General features: G+C 61.7%; 2 protein-coding genes across 2 annotated transcripts; both read left to right on the forward strand.

The window, feature by feature from the left end:
* Positions 1–1,454: 1,454 nt before the first annotated feature.
* LOC148055223 (sperm-associated antigen 4 protein-like) lies at positions 1,455–7,159 on the forward strand. The gene is made up of 11 exons (XM_087762055.1): positions 1,455–1,737; positions 1,988–2,072; positions 2,837–2,904; positions 3,514–3,575; positions 3,777–3,817; positions 4,071–4,164; positions 4,748–4,823; positions 5,412–5,524; positions 5,880–6,047; positions 6,408–6,497; positions 7,028–7,159. The coding sequence occupies exons 1-11, from the start codon at positions 1,455–1,457 to the stop codon at positions 7,157–7,159; spliced, it is 1,212 nt and encodes a 403-aa protein (XP_087618181.1).
* Positions 7,160–10,771: 3,612 nt separating this feature from the next.
* Positions 10,772–16,477, forward strand: LOC148055224 (sperm-associated antigen 4 protein-like). Its single transcript, XM_087762060.1, has 11 exons — positions 10,772–11,054; positions 11,305–11,389; positions 12,154–12,221; positions 12,831–12,892; positions 13,094–13,134; positions 13,388–13,481; positions 14,065–14,140; positions 14,729–14,841; positions 15,197–15,364; positions 15,725–15,814; positions 16,346–16,477. Exons 1-11 carry the CDS (start codon positions 10,772–10,774, stop codon positions 16,475–16,477), a joined length of 1,212 nt encoding a protein of 403 aa, XP_087618186.1.
* The last annotated feature ends 1,556 nt before the right edge of the window (positions 16,478–18,033 follow it).

Genomic DNA, 18,033 nt, shown 5'->3' on the forward strand with positions numbered 1-18,033 from the left:
CAGCTTCTAGAATATGGTAACAATTGGTGGCCAATGAATAGTCTCGAAGATCAGGAAAAATGGCCAAAGAATGGAACTCTAAGATATACTACTGTAGTACAACTGATGGTACTTTGCAGGCGGGAGGGTAAATGGGATGAAGTACCATGCGTGCATTTATTTTTCACACTAAGAAACCACCCGGAATGGCAGAAGGAATGCGGAATAATCCCACAGGATCCTCTGATCTTGGCTCTAGAAAAGGAGGGGAGGGGTAGGAATTTAAAGCGATGGCGTTCTGCTTGTAGAAAATCAGCTCCTTTCGTACAAGCCCGTCTTGCCTCCTCCTGGGTTTTTCTTCTTGGCGTACAAAACGGTTCCGAAAGGAGAAACGCTGGCAGAAGCAGCGGCCCCGTGGGTTGAGAGCAAAGCCCCCGTTCCAGCAGCCTTTCTGGTTTCCCGGGGATGCCCAGGAGAGCTGGAACCCTGCCACACTCCCGTGCCGGGCGGCTGCCTGGCCTGTGCTGCCCACAGGCATGGGCTCCCACCGCCCAGGAGAGCCGTGCTGCCCCAGGGGAGCCCACCGGGTCTCCCCGCCCTGCTGCGCCCTGGGGAGCCCCAGTGTGACGTCAGAGCCACCACTGTGAGGTCAGAGCTGGCCGCCTGCACAGCCCTGTGGCGCGCAGGCAAGGAGCCCACAGCTGCCGTGTGGCTCTTGCCCTGGGCAGGCACGCTCCTGCTGTGGGGCAGCGTGGGGCTGCTGCCGGAGCTGTTTTTGCCTGGGCAGGCCACACTGCTGGGGCTGAGGGGGAAGAGCGGAGCGGGGAGCCTGCCTTTGCCCAGAGATGGCGAGGAGAAAGGCCCCCGAGAGAAGACGCCAAGGGCCCTCCCAAGGCTCCTTGGGGAACGAGGCTGGCCAACAGCCGGCAGGGGAGGCAGCGGGGCCGAGCCGCTGCCAGACGAGTAGGTACGCAGCCTGGCATCTGCCCGGGGCATCAGGTTGGGCTGGTAGCCGGGACGTGGCCTAGCACGGTCAGTGGGGTGCGGAGCAGCCTGGGGAAGCCGACAGAAGTTTTCTGAAGAAGAGCCCCGTGGCTTGCGAAGCCCCCTTCTGTGGGGACGGGTGTCGGCGGAAAGGCTGGCTCACTCTCCCAGCCAAAAGGCAGTGTGCAGCAGGGGCTTTAGGGGAGGCGCGATCCTGCCTGGCTGATGGGAGCAGCTGTGCGGGGCAGAGAGGGGTCGGGAGACCTGGGAGTGCCCAGGGAAGAGGTGGGGGGGGCCGTGGGGGGGGACAGCAGCGCGTGCCCCCTCCCCGAACGGCCACTGGGAGGTGTCTGCCGCGGGGCAGGTTGGGACCAGGGGCCAGGGAGCAGGGAGGGACGGGCTGAGAATCGCGCTGTGCTGCCGGGTGGGCTTCCCGAGGCGCGGGTCTGCTGCTGCCAGCTTGCTCCCACTGCAGGCCTGTAAGGCAAAGGATGCGGAAAGGAGAGGGGGGGCCCGCTGGGAGCAGCCCAGCTGTGCTGGCCTCTCTCGCTGCTGCTGGGACGGCCCGTCCTCTGGCAAGGGCCGCCGCTCAGGCTACTCCTGCCCGCCTCGGCTCCCGCGGCGTGGGGACGGTGGGCAACGGGCATTTGTCTTTTTCCTCTGACAGGAACCTCCGCATGGAGGTGGAGCTGGGGGTACTCTCTTCGATGTCAGCTCCCGGCTCAGCCACTCAAGGGCCTGCCAAGTGGCGCGACAAGGCCACAGAAATTCCAAGTAAGCCCAGCACTGCTGCTTGCCGTGACCTCCTCGGGGCTGAACTTGGAGAGCTGCGCTGCGCTGGAGCTCTGGCCAGTCGTCACAGGCGGCAGGAGAAGTGCAGGCTGCCCTGCTCTTTGCCCCAGGGAGGGAGTGTGTAGGACACGGTGCCCGCCTCCCCGCAGGCAGCTGAGACACGCGGGGCTGGGCATCCTAGAGAAGAGACCTCAAGAGACAGGCCTAACTTGTCTCTGCTTTCCTTGCGCAGGGACAGTCTTCAGCCTTACTTGCCATCCGGCAGGCGCCCTTGTCTCCCTGCGGAGACGTCTGCCGAGGACGTGCATCTCCGCCGTGTACGTATTACATCACGTTTCTGCGGTGGGCGGGGGAGAGAAAGGGGATGTCTGAGGGCCGGTGCAAGCCAAGGGGAGAGCAGAGGGTGTTCCCCAGCCAGCAGCCCAGGGCTCCCAGTCGGGCGCCCAAGCTGGGGCGCTGCTCGTGCTGTGGCCGTTCTCAGGGAGAGCCAAGAGCAAAGCCCCTCGGCAGTCTCACTCCCACGCATTTGCCAGAGCCCCACGCTTTGGCTGCGGTAGGGCAAACTGCCGCGTAGCCAGACGCTCGGGTGCAGAGCCAAGCCTCCGCAGGGGAAGGCTTTTCCCCAGCTCTGGCAAGTGACCGCGCAGGTCTGGGAGGGCTCTGGGAGGAAAGGCAGACAAGGCTCCTGCGCTTCCCAGCTCTGCGGAAAACCACCCCTAAGAGAGAGCTGTGTGATCGCAAGTGAGAACAGGCCTGCTTTCTCAGCCCAAGAGAGAGCAAGGTCCCCACCAGAAAGACTGCTGAAAAGCAGTCTTCATTTGCTCGGCCTCTTTACTTCCCTGCATAATTTTCAGTCCCTTTGGGATGGTGCTTCTGGAGCCCTTCCTCTGGGGGAGATCTGCCGGCAGTGTTGAACGGTGTGGACAGAAATCGTCTTCCTCCTGGGCGCTGCTCTGGCAGCTCTCTGGCAGCAGGAGGCTTCCAAAAGGCTGGCTTTCCGGCCTGAAAAGGGAACTCCACCGGGGGAGGGCTTTGCCCAAGACTTGGAGCATTGGCAGCCACAGGACTCCCTCTTTTTCAGGCAAAAGATGGCCCTGCAGAAGAAGAGGATCTTCCAAGTCGTCTTCTTGTTGCTCCCCGTGGCTCTTGGTGAGTTTGCATGAGCAGACACCTGAGAGCGACAGCCAGGCTGTGCTGCATGCCAGCTTTCAGCTGGCCAGCTTTCCTTTTGGGCCACTCTGGGCGGAAGCTCCCACGGCCCAAGCGCTTCCCGAGTACGGCCTGCACTGGGACTGCCTTTTGGACTGCCAGTAAGACTGGGAGCCTCCCAGCCATGCTGCTGCTCTGGCCACTGGACCACGTGGCTTGCTTAGTCTGCAAGTCCGCGAGAGAAGGGCGTAGCTACTTCCAAGCCTGAACTGGGGATTCCCAGAGGGGAGGGGCCGTGCAGGGGGACCCAGGGGGAGGTACCTCTCCTAGCCCATGCAGCCTGGTCTCGGGGCTCCCCGAAGCAGCGAGGGGAAGCGGGGAATAGCTCTGGGGCACTGAGCACACCTGAGGCTCACGGCTGCGCAGTCCCCTCAAGCCTGGGCCGATGGCTTCCGGCCAGAGGCGCGTCCTCTCTCCGCACCCCACGTTCCCCACCTCCTCAGCTCACCTGCTGCCCCACCCCTAAGGCAACAGGCAGGAGACAACGCGACTGCAGGCATCGCTAGCGACCCCAGGAAAATAACTCTCTCTTGATGATGTGAATTGCAGCTGGTGTTTACTGCGGGACCTCACTGCCAGGGTGGACAATGCGGACAAAGGCACTGCTAGAGGTCGGTGACTCCTGTGCCTCAGGCACCTCCTGCAACACAGCATTGCTGAGAGCGCCTGGATAAATCACGGGCTCTCCTGCTGCCACGCAGGGTGACCCAAAGAAGCAGCAGCTTGTGCCGAGTCTTCCTAGGGAAGCCTCTCCTGGGAAGCCCCGGCGGCTCTGGTAGCGGATGCTCGAACCGAGCGTTTTTCCCTTTCAGGAGCTGGCACTTGTGTCTGCAGAAGACCTGAAGACCCTGCGGTAAGAGACGTTTCCTGAGCTGGAATTGGTTCTGTGCAGAAGCGTCAGCCGCCCTCGTGCTACCTGCACTCGTTTTGCTAACAGCCAGGGCTCCCATACCTCCCACCTGCCTTTGCCTTCTGCTCAAACTGGTGTGGAAGGGAAGCACGCGCAAAGCAGGGAAAGCACACGTGTCTCTCCTTCTTGCCGAGCTGAGACGCTCCCCAGAGGGGACGGGCCGCTCTCTGACAAGATCTGCTTTCCTGTCATGCAGGAACTTGGGCGTTTCCTTGGTGGAGCATAGCCAAAAGATGCAGCTTCTGCTGGAGGAGGTGGCTCAACTGAGGGCGGAGATCAGCAGGGCAAAGGTGATGCTGCGTTTTGGGGAAGGAGGCTTGGCTGGGCAGAACCCCCGAGAAAGCACTCCTTGGGCTTGTTGGTGGGGTCGGACTGCTGACTGCAGCAAGCCAGCCTTTGCCCCAGGGGCTTGCTGGGTGAGCTGCTGCGCTGCACAGGCCCTTCTCCAGGCCCACTTTAAGCAGGCTGCTTCAGGCAGCAGAGGACTCCCGACAGCCTTCCCTTGGCACGCCGGCACTCTGGCTCCTCTGGCTGGGCTCCTGAGGCAGGGATGAGACCCAGGCACGCTGACGGGGCCAGCCGTCGCTTGCAGGGCCCGAGCCCATCTCCCCGCTGACCGGCAGAGCGTGGAGGGTGGGGACGAGGGCGTGGGGACCCTCGTCAACCCACCTGGCGGCCATGGCCGTGGCCGCGGACACAGATTCTCTTCCTCAGCCCTCGTGGCTCACGTCAGCAGCAGAGAGTCTTGCAGCTCTGTGGACAAGGCTTGCCTTGCCTTTCTGACACTGACCCTTTGCCTCTGCCGGCGCTAGCAGCCACGCTGAACTGCCCGCTGATGTGGTCCTTTTCTGTGTTCGTTTATGGCGTTCCCAGGAAGTGAACCAGGCAGCCTCCCAGATGGCTTCGGAAGTCTCCGTCGAGAGGTCTGACTGGGCCCTGCAAAGCTCTGGTATGGACACAAGCAGCCCAGTCTCCTTGCCCTGCGCTTGTCTGTAGCACTCCCCAAAGAAGCCTGTGCTCCGGGCGCTGCTCTCCAAAGTGGGGGAGCTTCAATGCTTCCTGGGGTCCAAGAGCAAGGCTGTGGCACAGTGGCTCTCTCAGACTCCCTCCCAGTCCTGCCCTCGGCCTCCGCACGGGGGCCTCCGCACGGGTGCCTCCGCCGCTGCCCCCGCACGTGTTCCTGTGCTGTTGGAAGGGCTCTCTTCCTCTCCACTGCATTCGAAGAGGGAATGGCTGGGCCATCCTTTGCTGCCCATGCCGCAAGCCCTCAGTTTTGGTCTGCTGTCATTGACGTGGGCGCCCACCGTCTCCCAGAACCCTCAGACCTTCTCCTCGTGGCGCTGTGAGAGACGCAGTCACCACCAGGCACGTGGCTGCCGTCATTCCCCTGTGCAGCTGGGCACCCCCAGCAGCGTGGGGAGGAGGAGAGGACTGACAGACGTGGAGCTGGCCGGCAGCATCAGAAATACTGTCTGAGCACCGAGTGCTCCTAGAATGTGGCCTCTTCCAGTAGTCACCTGCTCTCCCTCCCTTCCAGGTGCCACCATCGACATGCAGAGAACTTCCGAGACCTACATCTGCAAAGAGAACTGGGGCTGCAGGCTTTTGCGGCTCTTTTGCGCTGCCAACCCTCCCGACACTATTTTGCAGGTATCCTAGCAGAACTCCTCAGGGAAGGTTTCCTGCCTCCCTCTGAAGTTGAGGACCGACCTCAGGGGCTCTCCCCTCGCTCTGGGCAGCCACTGGGCAGAGAGGTGTTTCTGCTAGGCCCTGACTGGGACGCTTTCAGAACCGCTGTTCTCCTCTGCCCCATAATCCTGAGGGCCCCCTTTCAGTCAGGCAGGGACGAAGGCCTCCTGCTTCTGTCCATTTCCTCCCACGCGCCTCCTTTTCAAGCCAAAATAGACCCCACGGACACAACGGCGCCTACGCTTCAAGCTACGCGCGCCGTTGTGTTGGCCCCAACACTCTCTCACTCTTCCTTGCTCTCGCGTTCTGCTTGCAGCCGGATGTTTCCCCAGGAAACTGCTGGCCTTTACAAGGGCATCAGGGCCAGGTGGTCATCAGGTTGCCAGCACGCGTCCATCTGACTGCCGTCACTGTGCAGCACATCTCCAAAGAAGTCTCTCCATCTGGGACCGTCACCAGCGCCCCCAGAGACGTCGCTGTCTTTGTGAGTCTCTGCTGGGCGCTTCTGGCGGGGATCTGGCCCTGGGGGAAAGCCATGGCAGGGTCTGGCTTGCTTTTGTGCGTCCTCTGAGCTTTGCGTCCTGCTCTCTCCTGAGCACTGCAGTGCCCTAGCGGGACACTTCAAGGGCTCTAGGGGTTTCATCCCTCTTGAGACTTGTTCGGGACAAGCACCTCAGGGTTCCTGAGCAGAAGTCAAGGCCGAGACTGAGCTGCACCATAGCGAGTGCTAGCCTACGGCTAGAGCCCCAGGAGAGGGTGGGGAGATAGCAGGGCTGATCCCGCACGTCCGTCCCCTCTTTGTGGGGACGAGTCTGAGCTGCTCTCCTTGTGCTTTGCCCCTGAGGGAGTGGATGCGGACGGAGAAGAGGAAACTCTCCTTGGGACGTTCACGTACAACGTGGCAAAGGAGCCCATTCAGACCTTCCCTCTGAAGGTACGGTCCACGCGCAGGGGCAAGGTGCCGGGGAGCAAACCAGGTTTGCCTGCAAGTCCATGGCAGGAAGAGCGTGAAGGCTTTCTCCCTGGGCCGAGGGACAGTGTCCTCTCCTCCCAGCACAGCGTGCCCCTTCTCTCCCCGTGCTCTCACGCCTGCCAGGAGGAAAGCAGGCAGAGCAGACAGCGGGAGCTTGGTGGGGTTGCACAGCAGCCGCCCCCGCACAGGAGCACCTCCCCGGCCTCTCTGCCAGCACAGAGCGAGCAGCAGAGGGAAGGGGCAGAGGGGAGGGAGGCGGAGCCCCAGCAGGGCCGGCATGCAGAGGCTGCCAGCTGCCTTCCCCCTTCCCGTCTCCCCAGCCTCCCCAGCAGCCCCGGTACCAGCAGCGAGCCTCAGCTTTCCACAGCCGCTCCCACCCACTTTCAGGAGCTCGTTCCTGAGCAGGAGCAGGGCTGGCAGGGGGAGACACCTTCATTGCATTGTCGCTCCTAACAAACACCCCCGCTGCCTTTTCCCGCTTTTCTTGCCAGAACGCGCCGCTTCCCAGAGCCTTTGCACATGTCAAACTTCTGGTGACGAGCAACTGGGGAAACCCAGCGTACACCTGCATTTATCGAGTGCAGGTTCACGGGAAGATGGCAATACCAGAAAGCCTCGACTGAAACCAGAGGAAAAAGAGAAGGGCATAGAGAAAAGAGCAGCAGAAGGGGAAGGAAGAAAAAAATAAAAAAGATGTGGCACTTCAGATTGGTGCAGAAGATCTGTCTCCAAAGTGGGGTGCGCAAGAAGGCCCTTTGGGGGGAGGGCGGGAGCGTGTGGGAAGCGTTAGGCCTTCTCCTGAATTTTTTCTTCAACCTGAGGAAGGCAGCAAGCACTCCTAAGGTTTACTGCAGAGAGGAGAGGCCCAGCCGGGCACCGCTCCTTCTCCCGCCACCCCGGGAGGCTCCGCCAGTGGCACCAGCCCAGGGCAGGCAGAGGGGCCCGGCTGCAGTTTACAACTGCCGCAGGAGCAGATGGAACCCTTTGGCCTAGCACCTTCCCAGCATCCCGGCTGTCGGTTTGTCGGTTACCCCCCAGTTTCTGAGAAAGGGGGGTGGGGAGCCTGTCTGAGTGGCCTGTGGCAGGGCAGCGGCTGTGCCCGGGCAGGCAGAGGGGCCCGGCTGCAGTTTACCACAGGGAGCCGGCCATCCGCCCCTGAGCAGGCTCTGCAGGAGCTCTCCCCGGAGCCCGCCCACCCTCTTCCTGGCCTCTCAGCCAATGGCGCCCGCCAGGCAGTGACAGGCAGGGCCCGCCACCAGCCAGTGCGGCGCCCTTCTCTGGCCCCACCCCCCTCCGGCCCGCTGCCATGGCGACGGGGCCGACTGCAGGCACGGCCTGCAGGCCGAGCAAGGAGCCTTGGGACAGCTCTTCTGGGCTGCCAGGGCCGGGGGCTGGGAGCTCCTCCCTTACTTTCCCAACGGCGGGGCCGCAGGAACAGATGGAACCCTTTGGCCTAGCACCTTCCCAGCATCCCGGCTGTCGGTTTGTCGGTTACCCCCCAGTTTCTGTGAAAGCGGGGTGGGGAGCCTGTCTGAGTGGCCTGTGGGAAACCCCACCGTTCCTCGGCCCATCAACATCCCCGCTCTAGAGCTCGCTGCTCTCTCTCGGGGGTCCTTTGGTGTCCCATTGATTAGTGTCGAAGGGGAATTTTCCAGCATTTGGCCCCTGGTTATTCTCCCCTTGGCATTGGGACGACCCTGACCCGTCTTTCCTCTTGACGGACCACCGTCTCTGGGGTTCCCAGAAAGGCTGTGCGGTTCTGCAGCCCGTGGGCTGTTCCCGTCATGGGCTCCACCACCTAACACTCGAGGCCCCTCGGTCCCCCAGTGCTGCATTTTGCAACACTTGGCTGTTCCCTCCCGCTGTTGCTATCATGGGCATCGTGTCCTGGGCTACAACGCCTTCTCCGCTAAGGACATCCCGGGCAGCCACTCGGAAAGCTCGTCCAAAGGATTCCAGGGATGGGGAGGGTTAGAAGCCCGTCTTCCTGGCAGCTGTCTAACAGCAGGGAGTATTGGGAGGGGGTCAGGGTGGCAGGAGCATTCCCTGGGGGGTGCTGGAGGCTCCCACGGGGTTCCTGAGAGATGGGGCTGGCGAGTGGGCATCCCCGGTTGCTTTTGGGGTTCTCCTGCTGCTGGAAATGGCTTCTAAAGCTAAGCAGAAACGGCAATTTTCCCATTAGCTTTGCATGACGGTAGGCACCTTAGGTGGGACCATCCCCCGTGCATCCAGCGCTGTAATAAAGAGAATGCCTGCTTCTCGATGCTACCTTGGTGGGAAGAGGTTGATTCCCCATTTCGGTGACAGTTTGGGCGACCCAGATGGGACTCTGCTTCTGAATCTCAACGGATCCGCGGCATCGCAGGACCCCCAGCCGGCACCGAGGGATTCTCGGGAAGAACCTCCGAAGCGCGGACCGAAGAGCTCTGAGCAGGACCCCTGGCAAGGTAAAGGCATTCCTTTTCTGATTGAAAGGGCGGTTGCCTGCCCGTCAGGCGCGGCGAAGGCCTCGCAGGGTTGGGCTGTAAAGGTACCTAAGGGAAGGATTGGATCCTATCGGGCCAAAGTCCCTAGGACACCTGTGTCTGGAAACCTTTGGCCAAAGGGGTGGGTTGGAGTCCCACTGACGGGAATCTAGGGGTTCGAGTGTTTGGTGCTGCCGTATCTTTTATGGCGGGTACTAAGCCCTCTGCGGAAGGGGGCATTCGGGAAAGATCTCCCCTAGGACGTATCTTGAAACATTGGAGGAAATTGGGAGGGGAGCCTCTCACTCGGAAACAGCTTCTAGAATATGGTAACAATTGGTGGCCAATGAATAGTCTCGAAGATCAGGAAAAATGGCCAAAGAATGGAACTCTAAGATATACTACTGTAGTACAACTGATGGTACTTTGCAGGCGGGAGGGTAAATGGGATGAAGTACCATGCGTGCATTTATTTTTCACACTAAGAAACCACCCGGAATGGCAGAAGGAATGCGGAATAATCCCACAGGATCCTCTGATCTTGGCTCTAGAAAAGGAGGGGAGGGGTAGGAATTTAAAGCGATGGCGTTCTGCTTGTAGAAAATCAGCTCCTTTCGTACAAGCCCGTCTTGCCTCCTCCTGGGTTTTTCTTCTTGGCGTACAAAACGGTTCCGAAAGGAGAAACGCTGGCAGAAGCAGCGGCCCCGTGGGTTGAGAGCAAAGCCCCCGTTCCAGCAGCCTTTCTGGTTTCCCGGGGATGCCCAGGAGAGCTGGAACCCTGCCACACTCCCGTGCCGGGCGGCTGCCTGGCCTGTGCTGCCCACAGGCATGGGCTCCCACCGCCCAGGAGAGCCGTGCTGCCCCAGGGGAGCCCACCGGGTCTCCCCGCCCTGCTGCGCCCTGGGGAGCCCCAGTGTGACGTCAGAGCCACCACTGTGAGGTCAGAGCTGGCCGCCTGCACAGCCCTGTGGCGCGCAGGCAAGGAGCCCACAGCTGCCGTGTGGCTCTTGCCCTGGGCAGGCACGCTCCTGCTGTGGGGCAGCGTGGGGCTGCTGCCGGAGCTGTTTTTGCCTGGGCAGGCCACACTGCTGGGGCTGAGGGGGAAGAGCGGAGCGGGGAGCCTGCCTTTGCCCAGAGATGGCGAGGAGAAAGGCCCCCGAGAGAAGACGCCAAGGGCCCTCCCAAGGCTCCTTGGGGAACGAGGCTGGCCAACAGCCGGCAGGGGAGGCAGCGGGGCCGAGCCGCTGCCAGACGAGTAGGTACGCAGCCTGGCATCTGCCCGGGGCATCAGGTTGGGCTGGTAGCCGGGACGTGGCCTAGCACGGTCAGTGGGGTGCGGAGCAGCCTGGGGAAGCCGACAGAAGTTTTCTGAAGAAGAGCCCCGTGGCTTGCGAAGCCCCCCTTCTGTGGGGACGGGTGTCGGCGGAAAGGCTGGCTCACTCTCCCAGCCAAAAGGCAGTGTGCAGCAGGGGCTTTAGGGGAGGCGCGATCCTGCCTGGCTGATGGGAGCAGCTGTGCGGGGCAGAGAGGGGTCGGGAGACCTGGGGGAGTGCCCAGGGAAGAGGTGGGGGGGGCCGTGGGGGGGGACAGCAGCGCGTGCCCCCTCCCCGAACGGCCACTGGGAGGTGTCTGCCGCGGGGCAGGTTGGGACCAGGGGCCAGGGAGCAGGGAGGGACGGGCTGAGAATCGCGCTGTGCTGCCGGGTGGGCTTCCCGAGGCGCGGGTCTGCTGCTGCCAGCTTGCTCCCACTGCAGGCCTGTAAGGCAAAGGATGCGGAAAGGAGAGGGGGGGCCCGCTGGGAGCAGCCCAGCTGTGCTGGCCTCTCTCGCTGCTGCTGGGACGGCCCGTCCTCTGGCAAGGGCCGCCGCTCAGGCTACTCCTGCCCGCCTCGGCTCCCGCGGCGTGGGGACGGTGGGCAACGGGCATTTGTCTTTTTCCTCTGACAGGAACCTCCGCATGGAGGTGGAGCTGGGGGTACTCTCTTCGATGTCAGCTCCCGGCTCAGCCACTCAAGGGCCTGCCAAGTGGCGCGACAAGGCCACAGAAATTCCAAGTAAGCCCAGCACTGCTGCTTGCCGTGACCTCCTCGGGGCTGAACTTGGAGAGCTGCGCTGCGCTGGAGCTCTGGCCAGTCGTCACAGGCGGCAGGAGAAGTGCAGGCTGCCCTGCTCTTTGCCCCAGGGAGGGAGTGTGTAGGACACGGTGCCCGCCTCCCCGCAGGCAGCTGAGACACGCGGGGCTGGGCATCCTAGAGAAGAGACCTCAAGAGACAGGCCTAACTTGTCTCTGCTTTCCTTGCGCAGGGACAGTCTTCAGCCTTACTTGCCATCCGGCAGGCGCCCTTGTCTCCCTGCGGAGACGTCTGCCGAGGACGTGCATCTCCGCCGTGTACGTATTACATCACGTTTCTGCGGTGGGCGGGGGAGAGAAAGGGGATGTCTGAGGGCCGGTGCAAGCCAAGGGGAGAGCAGAGGGTGTTCCCCAGCCAGCAGCCCAGGGCTCCCAGTCGGGCGCCCAAGCTGGGGCGCTGCTCGTGCTGTGGCCGTTCTCAGGGAGAGCCAAGAGCAAAGCCCCTCGGCAGTCTCACTCCCACGCATTTGCCAGAGCCCCACGCTTTGGCTGCGGTAGGGCAAACTGCCGCGTAGCCAGACGCTCGGGTGCAGAGCCAAGCCTCCGCAGGGGAAGGCTTTTCCCCAGCTCTGGCAAGTGACCGCGCAGGTCTGGGAGGGCTCTGGGAGGAAAGGCAGACAAGGCTCCTGCGCTTCCCAGCTCTGCGGAAAACCACCCCTAAGAGAGAGCTGTGTGATCGCAAGTGAGAACAGGCCTGCTTTCTCAGCCCAAGAGAGAGCAAGGTCCCCACCAGAAAGACTGCTGAAAAGCAGTCTTCATTTGCTCGGCCTCTTTACTTCCCTGCATAATTTTCAGTCCCTTTGGGATGGTGCTTCTGGAGCCCTTCCTCTGGGGGAGATCTGCCGGCAGTGTTGAACGGTGTGGACAGAAATCGTCTTCCTCCTGGGCGCTGCTCTGGCAGCTCTCTGGCAGCAGGAGGCTTCCAAAAGGCTGGCTTTCCGGCCTGAAAAGGGAACTCCACCGGGGGAGGGCTTTGCCCAAGACTTGGAGCATTGGCAGCCACAGGACTCCCTCTTTTTCAGGCAAAAGATGGCCCTGCAGAAGAAGAGGATCTTCCAAGTCGTCTTCTTGTTGCTCCCCGTGGCTCTTGGTGAGTTTGCATGAGCAGACACCTGAGAGCGACAGCCAGGCTGTGCTGCATGCCAGCTTTCAGCTGGCCAGCTTTCCTTTTGGGCCACTCTGGGCGGAAGCTCCCACGGCCCAAGCGCTTCCCGAGTACGGCCTGCACTGGGACTGCCTTTTGGACTGCCAGTAAGACTGGGAGCCTCCCAGCCATGCTGCTGCTCTGGCCACTGGACCACGTGGCTTGCTTAGTCTGCAAGTCCGCGAGAGAAGGGCGTAGCTACTTCCAAGCCTGAACTGGGGATTCCCAGAGGGGAGGGGCCGTGCAGGGGGACCCAGGGGGAGGTACCTCTCCTAGCCCATGCAGCCTGGTCTCGGGGCTCCCCGAAGCAGCGAGGGGAAGCGGGGAATAGCTCTGGGGCACTGAGCACACCTGAGGCTCACGGCTGCGCAGTCCCCTCAAGCCTGGGCCGATGGCTTCCGGCCAGAGGCGCGTCCTCTCTCCGCACCCCACGTTCCCCACCTCCTCAGCTCACCTGCTGCCCCACCCCTAAGGCAACAGGCAGGAGACAACGCGACTGCAGGCATCGCTAGCGACCCCAGGAAAATAACTCTCTCTTGATGATGTGAATTGCAGCTGGTGTTTACTGCGGGACCTCACTGCCAGGGTGGACAATGCGGACAAAGGCACTGCTAGAGGTCGGTGACTCCTGTGCCTCAGGCACCTCCTGCAACACAGCATTGCTGAGAGCGCCTGGATAAATCACGGGCTCTCCTGCTGCCACGCAGGGTGACCCAAAGAAGCAGCAGCTTGTGCCGAGTCTTCCTAGGGAAGCCTCTCCTGGGAAGCCCCGGCGGCTCTGGTAGCGGATGCTCGAACCGAGCGTTTTTCCCTTTCAGGAGCTGGCACTTGTGTCTGCAGAAGACCTGAAGACCCTGCGGTAAGAGACGTTTCCTGAGCTGGAATTGGTTCTGTGCAGAAGCGTCAGCCGCCCTCGTGCTACCTGCACTCGTTTTGCTAACAGCCAGGGCTCCCATACCTCCCACCTGCCTTTGCCTTCTGCTCAAACTGGTGTGGAAGGGAAGCACGCGCAAAGCAGGGAAAGCACACGTGTCTCTCCTTCTTGCCGAGCTGAGACGCTCCCCAGAGGGGACGGGCCGCTCTCTGACAAGATCTGCTTTCCTGTCATGCAGGAACTTGGGCGTTTCCTTGGTGGAGCATAGCCAAAAGATGCAGCTTCTGCTGGAGGAGGTGGCTCAACTGAGGGCGGAGATCAGCAGGGCAAAGGTGATGCTGCGTTTTGGGGAAGGAGGCTTGGCTGGGCAGAACCCCCGAGAAAGCACTCCTTGGGCTTGTTGGTGGGGTCGGACTGCTGACTGCAGCAAGCCAGCCTTTGCCCCAGGGGCTTGCTGGGTGAGCTGCTGCGCTGCACAGGCCCTTCTCCAGGCCCACTTTAAGCAGGCTGCTTCAGGCAGCAGAGGACTCCCGACAGCCTTCCCTTGGCACGCCGGCACTCTGGCTCCTCTGGCTGGGCTCCTGAGGCAGGGATGAGACCCAGGCACGCTGACGGGGCCAGCCGTCGCTTGCAGGGCCCGAGCCCATCTCCCCGCTGACCGGCAGAGCGTGGAGGGTGGGGACGAGGGCGTGGGGACCCTCGTCAACCCACCTGGCGGCCATGGCCGTGGCCGCGGACACAGATTCTCTTCCTCAGCCCTCGTGGCTCACGTCAGCAGCAGAGAGTCTTGCAGCTCTGTGGACAAGGCTTGCCTTGCCTTTCTGACACTGACCCTTTGCCTCTGCCGGCGCTAGCAGCCACGCTGAACTGCGCGCTGATGTGGTCCTTTTCTGTGTTCGTTTATGGCGTTCCCAGGAAGTGAACCAGGCAGCCTCCCAGATGGCTTCGGAAGTCTCCGTCGAGAGGTCTGACTGGGCCCTGCAAAGCTCTGGTATGGACACAAGCAGCCCAGTCTCCTTGCCCTGCGCTTGTCTGTAGCACTCCCCAAAGAAGCCTGTGCTCCGGGCGCTGCTCTCCAAAGTGGGGGAGCTTCAATGCTTCCTGGGGTCCAAGAGCAAGGCTGTGGCACAGTGGCTCTCTCAGACTCCCTCCCAGTCCTGCCCTCGGCCTCCGCACGGGGGCCTCCGCACGGGTGCCTCCGCCGCTGCCCCCGCACGTGTTCCTGTGCTGTTGGAAGGGCTCTCTTCCTCTCCACTGCATTCGAAGAGGGAATGGCTGGGCCATCCTTTGCTGCCCATGCCGCAAGCCCTCAGTTTTGGTCTGCTGTCATTGACGTGGGCGCCCACCGTCTCCCAGAACCCTCAGACCTTCTCCTCGTGGCGCTGTGAGAGACGCAGTCACCACCAGGCACGTGGCTGCCGTCATTCCCCTGTGCAGCTGGGCACCCCCAGCAGCGTGGGGAGGAGGAGAGGACTGACAGACGTGGAGCTGGCCGGCAGCATCAGAAATACTGTCTGAGCACCGAGTGCTCCTAGAATGTGGCCTCTTCCAGTAGTCACCTGCTCTCCCTCCCTTCCAGGTGCCACCATCGACATGCAGAGAACTTCCGAGACCTACATCTGCAAAGAGAACTGGGGCTGCAGGCTTTTGCGGCTCTTTTGCGCTGCCAACCCTCCCGACACTATTTTGCAGGTATCCTAGCAGAACTCCTCAGGGAAGGTTTCCTGCCTCCCTCTGAAGTTGAGGACCGACCTCAGGGGCTCTCCCCTCGCTCTGGGCAGCCACTGGGCAGAGAGGTGTTTCTGCTAGGCCCTGACTGGGACGCTTTCAGAACCGCTGTTCTCCTCTGCCCCATAATCCTGAGGGCCCCCTTTCAGTCAGGCAGGGACGAAGGCCTCCTGCTTCTGTCCATTTCCTCCCACGCGCCTCCTTTTCAAGCCAAAATAGACCCCACGGACACAACGGCGCCTACGCTTCAAGCTACGCGCGCCGTTGTGTTGGCCCCAACACTCTCTCACTCTTCCTTGCTCTCGCGTTCTGCTTGCAGCCGGATGTTTCCCCAGGAAACTGCTGGCCTTTACAAGGGCATCAGGGCCAGGTGGTCATCAGGTTGCCAGCACGCGTCCATCTGACTGCCGTCACTGTGCAGCACATCTCCAAAGAAGTCTCTCCATCTGGGACCGTCACCAGCGCCCCCAGAGACGTCGCTGTCTTTGTGAGTCTCTGCTGGGCGCTTCTGGCGGGGATCTGGCCCTGGGGGAAAGCCATGGCAGGGTCTGGCTTGCTTTTGTGCGTCCTCTGAGCTTTGCGTCCTGCTCTCTCCTGAGCACTGCAGTGCCCTAGCGGGACACTTCAAGGGCTCTAGGGGTTTCATCCCTCTTGAGACTTGTTCGGGACAAGCACCTCAGGGTTCCTGAGCAGAAGTCAAGGCCGAGACTGAGCTGCACCATAGCGAGTGCTAGCCTACGGCTAGAGCCCCAGGAGAGGGTGGGGAGATAGCAGGGCTGATCCCGCACGTCCGTCCCCTCTTTGTGGGGACGAGTCTGAGCTGCTCTCCTTGTGCTTTGCCCCTGAGGGAGTGGATGCGGACGGAGAAGAGGAAACTCTCCTTGGGACGTTCACGTACAACGTGGCAAAGGAGCCCATTCAGACCTTCCCTCTGAAGGTACGGTCCACGCGCAGGGGCAAGGTGCCGGGGAGCAAACCAGGTTTGCCTGCAAGTCCATGGCAGGAAGAGCGTGAAGGCTTTCTCCCTGGGCCGAGGGACAGTGTCCTCTCCTCCCAGCACAGCGTGCCCCTTCTCTCCCCGTGCTCTCACGCCTGCCAGGAGGAAAGCAGGCAGAGCAGACAGCGGGAGCTTGGTGGGGTTGCACAGCAGCCGCCCCCTGCACAGGAGCACCTCCCCGGCCTCTCTGCCAGCACAGAGCGAGCAGCAGAGGGAAGGGGCAGAGGGGAGGGAGGCGGAGCCCCAGCAGGGCCGGCATGCAGAGGCTGCCAGCTGCCTTCCCCCTTCCCGTCTCCCCAGCCTCCCCAGCAGCCCCGGTACCAGCAGCGAGCCTCAGCTTTCCACAGCCGCTCCCACCCACTTTCAGGAGCTCGTTCCTGAGCAGGAGCAGGGCTGGCAGGGGGAGACACCTTCATTGCATTGTCGCTCCTAACAAACACCCCCGCTGCCTTTTCCCGCTTTTCTTGCCAGAACGCGCCGCTTCCCAGAGCCTTTGCACATGTCAAACTTCTGGTGACGAGCAACTGGGGAAACCCAGCGTACACCTGCATTTATCGAGTGCAGGTTCACGGGAAGATGGCAATACCAGAAAGCCTCGACTGAAACCAGAGGAAAAAGAGAAGGGCATAGAGAAAAGAGCAGCAGAAGGGGAAGGAAGAAAAAAATAAAAAAGATGTGGCACTTCAGATTGGTGCAGAAGATCTGTCTCCAAAGTGGGGTGCGCAAGAAGGCCCTTTGGGGGGAGGGCGGGAGCGTGTGGGAAGCGTTAGGCCTTCTCCTGAATTTTTTCTTCAACCTGAGGAAGGCAGTAAGCACTCCTAAGGTTTATTGCAGAGAGGAGAGGCCCAGCCGGGCACCGCTCCTTCTCCCGCCACCCCGGGAGGCTCCGCCAGTGGCACCAGCCCAGGGCAGGCAGAGGGGCCCGGCTGCAGTTTACAACTGCCGCAGGAGCAGATGGAACCCTTTGGCCTAGCACCTTCCCAGCATCCCGGCTGTCGGTTTGTCGGTTACCCCCCAGTTTCTGAGAAAGGGGGGTGGGGAGCCTGTCTGAGTGGCCTGTGGGAAACCCCACCGTTCCTCGGCCCATCAACATCCCCGCTCTAGAGCTCGCTGCTCTCTCTCGGGGGTCCTTTGGTGTCCCATTGATTAGTGTCGAAGGGCAATTTTCCAGCATTTGGCCCCTGGTTATTCTCCCCTTGGCATTGGGACGACCCTGACCCGTCTTTCCTCTTGACGGACCACCGTCTCTGGGGTTCCCAGAAAGGCTGTGCGGTTCTGCAGCCCTTGGGCTGTTCCCGTCATGGGCTCCACCACCTAACACTCGAGGCCCCTCGGTCCCCCAGTGCTGCATTTTGCAACACTTGGCTGTTCCCTCCCGCTGTTGCTATCATGGGCATCGTGTCCTGGGCTACAACGCCTTCTCCGCTAAGGACATCCCGGGCAGCCACTCGGAAAGCTCGTCCAAAGGATTCCAGGGATGGGGAGGGTTAGAAGCCCATCTTCCTGGCAGCTGTCTAACAGCAGGGAGTATTGGGAGGGGGTCAGGGTGGCAGGAGCATTCCCTAGGGGGTGCTGGAGGCTCCCACGGGGTTCCTGAGAGATGGGGCTGGGGAGTGGGCATCCCAGGGTGCTATTGCAGTTTTCATGTGAGGTTAATAGGGGTCGTGAGTCATCCCAAAGAAGCCACTGGGGTCTCTAGGTCAGCCCAGAGGAGCTGTTGTGGTGTCTTGTGCATCTTGTTGAGGAGGAGGGAGCACGGCGGCCCTTGGCAGTTGCCCACAGGCCACTGTGGGAGATACAGCTCCCCCATGTTGATGTGGATCCTGAGGGGCCCAGCCCCAGGCAGGATGCTGTCATCGCTACTCGCTCCCACAGGAACCCCCGTCCAGAGTTGCACAAGGGAAGCCTGTTCCTACCATGAGGATCAAATCCAAATACCATCCAACAGCCTTCCATTGGCACTGGTACCTCTGGATGATCTGGATAGGACCCTGAGGCAGTGGTGAGACCTCGGCCTGCTTAAAGCGGCAGCCATCACTGGCAGGGGCTGAGCCGGGCTCCCGGCTGACCTGGAGACCATGCCTTGCCTTACCTTGCCTTGCCTTGCCCTGCCTTGCCTTGCCCTGCCTTGCCTTCCCTTGCCCTGCTTTGCCTTGCCT

The sequence above is a fragment of the Nipponia nippon genome, unplaced genomic scaffold (assembly GCF_047370975.1).
Source record: "Nipponia nippon isolate SJK-2023a ecotype South Korea unplaced genomic scaffold, ASM4737097v1 scaffold_25, whole genome shotgun sequence".
Lineage (NCBI taxonomy): Eukaryota > Metazoa > Chordata > Aves > Pelecaniformes > Threskiornithidae > Nipponia > Nipponia nippon.